The following is a 10,088-nucleotide window of genomic DNA, read 5'->3' on the forward strand; positions in this document are numbered from 1 at the left end:
GGAATTTCCAAATTTTTTAGATCCAAGTTTGGGAAAAATCTTGTGAAAGTAGGAAAATGAACAAAGGCAAACTTGTCTATATACCAGACAGAGCAGAGAGGCTAATAAAGTGAGCCACTTAACTTGTATATATACGTTGAAGTGAAAGAAATGGAAATTTCAGGAAATATATAAAAGGATCAACTTCTTCCACAAATACATCAAAGAATATCAATTTTGGCTCCAAGGTTTTTAGCCCTCTGATCATGGACACTTCTTCAGCCCCACGACAATTTGCCCTTTTACAGCTGTCATCCCAAAGAATGCATTCAGTGCCCTCTTTATGTCTTTGTTCCTCAGGCTGTAGATGAAGGGGTTCAGCATGGGCATGACCACAGTGTACATCACTGAAGCCATCGCACTTGACTGTGAGCTTCCAGATGGGGCAGAGTTAAGGTACACTCCTAGGCTTGTACAGTAAGATAAGGAGACCACTGAGAGGTGAGATGCACAAGTAGAAAATGCTTTATACTTCCCCTGAACTGAAGACATTCCACATATGGAGGAAACTATCTTACAGTATGAATAAAGGATACTAATAAGGGATCCACCACCCAGCAGCCCAGCTCCAAGATACATCACCATGTCATTAAGAAACTTGTCAGAACAGGCAATATGGATCACCTGGTTGATTTCACAGAAAAAGTGGGGGATTTCCAAGTCTGTACAGAATGAGAGTCGCAACACCATTAAGCTGTGTAACAAGGAATGCAGGGTACTCATTATCCAGGATACCATAAGCAGCATTCCACAGAACCAGGGACTCATGATGACTGTGTACTTTAGGGGGTGGCAGATGGCCACATACCGATCATATGCCATCACCGTCAGGATAAAGTTCTCCATCCCTAAAAAGACTATAAAAAAATAAATCTGTGTGATGCAGCATTCATATGTTATAACTTTGCTCTGTATCTCTATATTAACTAGTATCTTTGGAATGGTGGTTGAACTGAAAGAGATGTCTACCAAGGACAGGTTGCAGAGGAAATAGTACATCGGTGTGTGGAGGTGAGAATCTGAGATGGTGGCCACTATGATGAGCAGATTTCCAATCACAGTGATCAGGTACATGGAGAGGAGAAGCCCAAATACGACAGGATGAAGATCTGGGTCCTTTGACAATCCCAGAAGAAAAAATCCTGTAATTCGTGTATCATTGTCTTGAACCATATAGTAGTGTTTATGACTAGAAATGAAAAATTACATGATTAATTTTCACATATTCAGCATTACTAACAGTTGAACTGCTGTAACTTATATTTTGCAGTCAAGAAATATATCATGCCCTCTTTAAATGATCTCCCGTGGCACACAAACTTGAGGAATATATTTTGAATCCTAACCTACAAAGGAATACAAAGTGCTGAGAAACAAAATACTTACAATTGAATAATGGAGAAACAACATAAGCAACTAAAAATTATGCACCACATCAAATGTTGCTAGGTGTTATGTAGGAAAAAAAAGGTAAATAAGAGAGTAGATGAGGGTATTAATTTTTACTGGAAGTTCAAAAACCTTTGAAGAGAAGGTGTCATTTGAACACAGAGCTCAAGGAATCACCTGATTGATTTCACAGAAAAAGTGGGGGATTTCCAAGTCTGCACAGAATGACAGTCATAGAGAAGAGTTAATCTGGGGGAAGAGTGTGCTCTGCAGGGAAAGAGCCAGCGCAAGGACCCTGAGGAAGGCTTTTCTTCAGATATTCAATATTCAAAAGGAATCCAACATGGCAAGTTACTTGTGCAAGAGGATGAGTGATGAGAGTAGGAGTCAGAGAATGTTGAGAATGATGTGGTCTCCCTGCTGATGTGGAAACTTTAAGACATCTGGAGTCATTCACTCCTATGTTTGTTCCATGCATTTATTAATTTTGTTTTCATGGAATTCTCTAAATGGAAATGGATAGTACCCAGATTGCATGTGGTATATCTTCTTTAGTCATGTAAACATAGGGATCCATATTTATATGATCACTTTCTGTCTAATATTTTTTAAAAAGAATAAAACTTCAGTTTAAAACAAGAAAGAAAGATGAACACAAGAGAGAAGAATGACCTAATAAACACAGGTGGGCCATGAGAGTCTCTACAGAGAGGGATAAAGTTCCTTGCTTCTGGCATCCTTCCAACCTGTTATATCCCCTCGATGCTCAGAATAACTAATGAGGAAGCAAATAATAATGTATCCAAAAGTGAAAGGAGTGATATCTTTGCAACTTCAAGGCACCTTACAGGCTGAATATCTCAGTAGAAAAATGTGCAAAGTGAATAAACACAAACAATTTACAGAAAGGAAATACACAATATCAGAGAATTTGAAAAGATGAAATAGTAAAATAATTTTCTAAGTGATACAAATGCAAAACTTTTGCAATCAGAAAATCCAGTTTTGAACTTTGTATCTACCATATATTGGCTGTTTGGACTTGGTGAGCCAAGGAAACATTTTAAATATGTTTTTCCTTTCTTTAAAATTATATATTATACACAAGAGTATTTTGGTTTCAAGCATATAACATACTGATTCAGCACTTATCTACTTTATTAAGTGTTCACCCAAACTAGTGCAGTTCATGTCATGTAGAAAGATGATACAAAATTATTAACTATATTCTCTATGCTGTTCTTTCATCCCCATGTGTAATATATGTAATGATTAAGATTTTAAGTCTCTTTATCCCCTTCACGTATATCACCCACCTACCCCAACTGCTCACCCTTGGAAACTACCAGTCGCTTCTCCATGTCTATGGGTCTATTTGTGTTTTCTTTATTTTCTTTTGTTTTAGTTTCCACTTATAAAAGAAGTCTTATCAATTCCCTCACCTAAATAAGGGTTAAAGCCATATCCTTCTTACTAAGGAAGTCTAAAGTTTTAGTCAGTATATGTTAAACACTAGCATAGTTCCTTCCCATTAGTAAATAAACTTTTATCACTGGTGATGAGATGTAGCTGAGTTTCTTCTCCCTCTCCAATATTTCCATTATTTCCCCACCTCTCAATTTGCAGACTTATCTCAGTTCCTTGTTGTCTCTCCCATTTATCAGAGTCTGTCACCCCTCTATCTAATATTCAGTGGCTCAGACAGATCATTCTTTATTACAAAGATGACTCTTCACCTCCCTGACTGAAGTGCTCCCAGTGATTCCCCCTTGGAGAATGAAACCAAAATTCTGTACCTTCAAATATTAGCCCTGACTTGAACAACCATCCAAGTTCACCCTCATACTGCCCTGCATTCACCCACACTGATCAACCAAACATTGAACTTGAGTTGCAGCTTCACCTGATGCCACAGCTTCCATCTTAGAGCCTTTATACATTCTCTCTTCCCCCTTACTGGAGCCTCACACTGTGTTTTATTTTGAAATTTTCACCGCTTTCAATATTCACACCTCCATCTCCTCTTTCCAACTGTCTGCATCATCTCCTCCGTGAACTTTAAAAAGTTCCCAAAGGAAATGACACCTTCTCTTGCACATAATTTAGAAGTAGGTCTACAGTTGTGTAAGTTTTTATTTAATTCCATGGTTTCTTTCCAATATAGACTATGAGTGTCTTGGAAGAAGTAATAATGTTATGCATACTCTCCCCTCCCCAGAATTAGATTAGTTTTGAACAGTGGCTGAATAAAGGACTGTTCCATAATGAATTAGATAATATGTGCTCACAGAAATTGATGATGAGAGAAGGAAATGAAGAGGGGAAATGCTAAAATAAATGTGGACAGCATCCTAAAGAAATGTTTCCCATATTCTAAGGTTGTGAACCATTAGGGGAAACACTATGGCTTCTAATTAAATAGATTAAATTAAGTGAAATACAGAATAAAGTGAAAAAGTACATCCTGGGTAGAAAGGATACTTACTAAATAATTCCATTTTTCTCTGTGCTTAGTCATGTATGCATGGGTGTGTGTACATATCTATGTAGATGTGAATTTCCATGTGCATACATACTGGATCACAGTATAAGAGGCATATCTTATGTGTAAAATATGCAAAGATTGTTATCAAGTTCAGTAAAGGAAATAATAGTTTTAAAAGAAGTCCAGTTTCTGCTGATGAGGGAAAATCAAAAAGAATGAAGAGCTCCACAGAAGAGATGGGTTGCAGAGAGGTCAGGCTGACCAATTTTCACAGGAAATTTGAATTAATTTGAAGTGTGAGTGTAAAGCTTCAAAAACCCCAAAATTCTTTCAGCCACAGCAGTAATTAAATAAATTGCATGGACACTGAAATGACCTCAGAAACAAGGAAGCGCAGACAGGTTGAACTTTATTGCTCCACTAGCCTCACCATGGTTTCCACCTGAGAAACCTGATCTCATATTAGACTTGTGGCTGTTCCATCTCATTCCATTGGGATGAGTGTTTTTAAATACTTTAATAGTAGATGAAGCAGGCCCTTTCCTCACTTTGTTTTTCACATTCATTGCTTAGTTATTCTTGGGATTTCAGATTTTATATCTTTTCTGCAAAATCCAGTGTGTACACCATTTTTTGTATCTATTCCTACTGCAACATGCAAAAGCCTCCCCAAGCCATATTTCACAAAATCTTGTACCTGTCATGACAATCTATCCCCTTTCTTAATATGGTTTATCCCTGATCACATGACATGATACATGTGTTTATGACATTCTGCTCAGACCCCATATATGAGAGTAAACAATTTCTCACAGGCAATTTGAATTAATTTGAAGTGTGAGAGTAAAGCTTCACAAACCCCAAAACTCTTTCAGCCACAGCAGTAATTAAATAAATTGCAAAGTAAATCTTTTTACTATTTGACTTTTGACTTAAATAAAATTAATTTTTATGTGAATAGCCAACTTGAGAGCAGAAACTGGTAAATATGTATAATATGTATCTCATTAACTTATCTTGGGTGGTGATATATCACTCATTTTTCTGCATCAATCTAAGAAATACATTTCATCATTAAATATATGCTTATTAATTTTTAAATATTTTTCCTCACTTATTTGACACTCCTTCAAACATTTTTACTCTGTTATCTGACTATCCTTAATTACCACATTCCTAAGATGTGTTAATGTCTGTCAATACTTTATATCCCCCGTTTCTTTTTCATTCTCATCCAATAAGACCTCCATTCCCATCACTTAATTACAACAATGGTCCTTCTATTGCTGCATCTAATAAATTATCATCACTTTAATGTATTACATAAATTATTATAAATTAGTCAACCAACCAAATAAGTATGGTGATCTTTTCTCTCCAGCTTAACTTGTTTCTCTGGTGACCTCTGGTAAAGTATAGTGGCTCCCATACTCTCTGAACCTTTCCTGAAATACCTACTAAGCTCTCAACTCACCGGGGTAGGGTTTCTTACAGGAAGGCCTTGGTGTGGAACTCTGAATTCCTCACCGGATAGTTGATGTTGGAGTCTGAAATTCTATCCCCAGCAAGAGAGCAGGAGGGAAGCATTAGTCCCAAGCCAGACCTAGCAATCCAATCAATAACCATATCCCAGAGTTTAACATGTTGAAGGACTGCAGCAGAGGAGATATTTACAGCTCTGAACAGCATTTGTGTCTTCTCCCTGTACCTGCTTGTTAGGCACATTTTCCTTATTACTCCAGATACTGAGAACATTATTTCCCCATGGAGTACCATTCTGGAAAGAAAGGAAATTATTCCTGTTGATTCTCTATTCCTTAGAGACCAGGGTGACATCAGGTGAATACAGTTTACGACTGAACCTCCATGAACTTTCCTTTCATCAAAATATCTGGCCACCATGCACCTTATCCTAACCTTGAGTGAATATGTTATCCAGATATAGAATTCAGGAATTTGGCTTGACAAGGTTTCATAGACCTACAATGTATTGTCTTGTGTTGGTGGACAGCTACTGATATATCCAGAAAATCAGCATTCTCTTCCTCAAAAAGAAAGAATTATGTTCCTTTGTTATAAAACCATGGATACTATAATCATTGGTTTCATGGCAATTTTGATGAAATATTATAAGACAAATTAAGTACTGTAATTTAGTCCTTCATTTTAAAAAGTGTGTTACCTATAATATGCATTTAGAACTTTGCATGCAACATGGCTGAACTTAAAATCTGATGTTGCTGTTTCACTTAATTTTTACAAAAGTTAATTCCATGAGGTCCATACTATTGTACTCTATATTTGTACAAATGGTTCTCAGAAGGATTAATTCATCTGCCCTATGAACTGAGTAAGGATGAGCTTTGATTGGCACTTCCTCAAGGTGTTACCAGTTCATATGCCTAGGCTGCTCGTTGTCTACAAAAGGTGATTTTGCCTCCACGGGGCACTAGGAAATGTCTGGAAGTTTTGCTGTTTGTCACACCTAGTGAGGTGCTAAAGACATCTACAGGGTTGTGGCCAGGGAATCCACACAAACTACAATGCATAGGATGTCGTATACCACATAGAATTATCCAGCAATAACATCAAATGTGTGGAGGTTAAGAAATACTACTGTATAACAAAAGTTCTCCAAAATCAATATGTAAGTGAGTTACTTGTGAATCTTGTTCAAATGCAGATTCTGATTTGGCAGGACTAGCCAGCGCTTGTAAATGACTCATTGGTATTGCAGATCTTTGTACTGCTCTTTGAGGATAAAGTCCATGATCTACTGTTTAGAGTAAGATGTACACATTTTGAGGCCTCCTCCATCTTCTTCTATTGATCTCAGGTATGACCCGAGGTGTTTAAATTGGACTCCGATGATCAGCATTTTCATAAAACATTTTACAAGTGTCTCTTGAGTATTTCCTGCATTACTTGAAAAGAAGTTTCAAGTCCTTTTTTTTTGTATTTATATATGGAGATATTCCACCTATGGAGTTATTGTGAGATGTTAATAATATGTTAGGGCTCATAGGAAATTGCTTAGCATCAAAGAGGTGCTTAATTAATAACATAATTTGTGACTCTATTATACTTTCACATTTACTTAGTTTATTGTGATAATAGAGAGTTATGTAAGAGTGGAAGGGGGTCCTGCAAGTGTAATCAAAAGATTATAGAATGTTCCTCTCAACACCAATATAACATACATTATACTCAAATGCACATGAAACATTATCAAGGATAGATAAAATATTAGGTTGCAAAAAACTCACAAAAATACCATACACATATCATTTCTGACCACAATGAGATGAAAGTAAAATTTGCAGTAAAAGGAAAACTGGAAAATTCACAAGTATACTTAAATTAAACTATATATGTCTGAATCAATGAGTTAAAAAGAAATCAAGAGGAAAATTATAGAAAGTATAAGATGAATAAGAAGGAAAATAGAAACAAAACATCCAAAACTTATAGGATGCAATAAGAGCAGTATAAACTGAGAGGTTTATGGCCTACTTTATACCTCAAGGAACTAAAAAAAGAGTATGCTAAGGCAAAGTATCACTAGGAAGGAACTAATAAAGATGGTAATATAAATAAATGAAATAGAGAATCAAAATACAACATAAAACCAATGAATCTAAGAGCTACTTTTTGAAAAGGTCAAAACATTGGCAAGTCTTTAGGTAGAATAAAATGAAAGAGAGAATTCAAAGAAAATCAGAAATTAAAGAGGATATATTAGAACTGGGGCTGCAGAAATATAAATGATCATAAGAGATTACTAAGAATTTTATTTCAAAAACTTGATAGCCGAGAAGACCTAGAAACATACAACCTACTAAATGTGAATCAGGAGAAACGAAATATCTGAACACATGAATATTTAATGGGCAGATCAAATCAATAATTTAGGATATCCTAACAAACAAAAACCAGAAGCAGTTTGCTTTACTGGTTAATTCTACTAAACATTTAAAGTTTGAAAGATCGAATACTTCTGAAATTGATCCAAAAATTTCAGGAGGAGGGAAACATTCCAAGCCATTTTACCATTAGAAATAATACCATATTTTATTACTGACATTACAAATCAATACCATAATAATTACAGATGCAATAATAATAAACAAAATATTAACAAATGAAATCTGAGAGCATATTACTAGGATCTCACTCCATGATCAGGGAGATTTATCCCTGGAATTCATGGATGGCTTACTAAACAAAATCACATTTAAAAGTCTGAACAGTAAAAATCATATGATTATTTCAATAGATGAAGAAAGGCATTTGATGAAATTCAGCATGCTTTCTTGATAAAAACTGTCAGCAAATTAGTAATTGAGATCGATTATCTTAACATAATAAATGTCATAATAAATAAAAAACCATAACTAGGAAACTGGGACAGCCATAAAAATTCACCTCTAAAATCAGGAACAAAGCAATTTTGCTACTTCCAAACAACATAGTACTGGAAATATGACAGTGCAATTAGACAAAAATAGGGAATAAAAGACATCACAATCAGAAAAGTAGTGAAATTTTCTTGATAGTAAAAAAAGGAAACACTAAACACTGCATTTAAATGCAGATAATCATTAGAAATAACATCATATTTCAGTTTAGTTGCAAGATACAAATATAATATATAAAATTCAATTGTGTTTCTATACACTAACAATGAATTATCTGAAAATAAAATTAGGAACATAATCTCATTTTCAATAACATTAAAATGAAGTATGTAGGTTTAAACATTAAAGGAACAAAAGACATACTTTGAAAACTACAAAATAGGAAATAAATTAAACAGGACAACTAAATGAAAAGACATTCTTTATTCATGGTTGGAAGAGGATATTGTTCAAATGCCCATATTATTAAAAGTGGTCTAAGTACTCAATGTAAATCATCCCAATCATACTGGCATTATTTACAGAACTATTTAAAAATATAAAATTAATATAGGACCACAAAAAACCCTGAATACCCCAGTGGTTTTCATAAAGAACATGACTCAAGGGCATCACACTTCCTGGTTTGAAAACGTTATCAAAAACGTACAGGAAGGAAAACTACATGGCACTAGCTTGAAGACTGACATATTGGTAAATGGAACAGAACTGAACACTGAGAAGGCCATGCGGGATTTTGGCTGGCTAGAATTGAATTTGGTTGACGATTTTTGGGCAGAAGTGACATCCTACTAACACTGTCCTTCTAATCCATGTATATCATATGTATGTTTTTATATTTTGGCCTTAGATTCCTCTTAAAAATGCTTTAGTGGTATCCACATATAAATCAAGTATAAAAATCAAGTGACTATTCATATTTGAACTGACTGTTTATAGTTCATAATGCATGAGCAAAACCGAAGGTTTCTGTGATGGCTGCCCTTGTACTGTTCACCATGTAAGAACTTATTCACTATGTAAGAATTTGTTCTCCATGTAAGAACTTGTTCGTTATGCCTCAGAAGATTGGAGACTGACGAAAATTAGGCTTGGGGTGGATTAATGATTGTGCATTGAGCATTGACTCCCCTATACAGAATTTTATTGTTGTTAACAACCATTTGATCAATAAATATGAGAGATGCCCTCACAAAAAAAAAAAAAAACGTATACACTTCCAATGGTAAAGTAATAAGTAACCGGGATGTAATGAATATAGTCAAGATATTGTAACAGCTTGGTATGGTGATAGCTGTTACCTAGAATTGTCATGTATATAAATGTTGAATCACTATGTTGTACACCTGAAACTAATGTAATGTAATACTGTGTGTCAACTACCCTTCAATAAAAAATAATTATCTACAAAAAAAAATGCTTTAATGATTTTACTGTAAAATTCTTGTATGTTTTTAATGTTTGTTCATAAATATTTTTGATGCTCCTATAATGTTTAATTTAATTTTACAGTTATTTATTTGAATATAGAAATACACTTTATTCTTGAGTATTGACTTCTATCCTATCTTGCCAAGTTTTTGTACTATATCTAGAAGATATTTTTCTAGATTGTTTTGCACTCTGTGTGTAAAATAACATTTGAAAATGTCAAACATTTTGATTCTCCATTCCTGACCTTTATGCCTTTTATTTCATTAAGCCTCAAAAAACATATGGACAAGTAATGGTGACATCTGGTATTCTTCCCTTGTTCA

The 10,088-nt window shown here is 34.7% G+C and overlaps 1 protein-coding gene across 1 annotated transcript; it reads right to left on the reverse strand.

Annotated features, from left to right (window-relative positions):
- Positions 1 to 243: 243 nt before the first annotated feature.
- On the reverse strand, positions 244 to 1,212 carry LOC118909815 (olfactory receptor-like protein OLF4). The gene has a single exon (XM_036880537.2). It carries the CDS (start codon positions 1,210 to 1,212, stop codon positions 244 to 246), a length of 969 nt encoding a protein of 322 aa, XP_036736432.2.
- Between the last annotated feature and the right edge of the window lie 8,876 nt (positions 1,213 to 10,088).

This window comes from Manis pentadactyla, chromosome 12 (assembly GCF_030020395.1).
Source record: "Manis pentadactyla isolate mManPen7 chromosome 12, mManPen7.hap1, whole genome shotgun sequence".
Classification (NCBI taxonomy): domain Eukaryota; kingdom Metazoa; phylum Chordata; class Mammalia; order Pholidota; family Manidae; genus Manis; species Manis pentadactyla.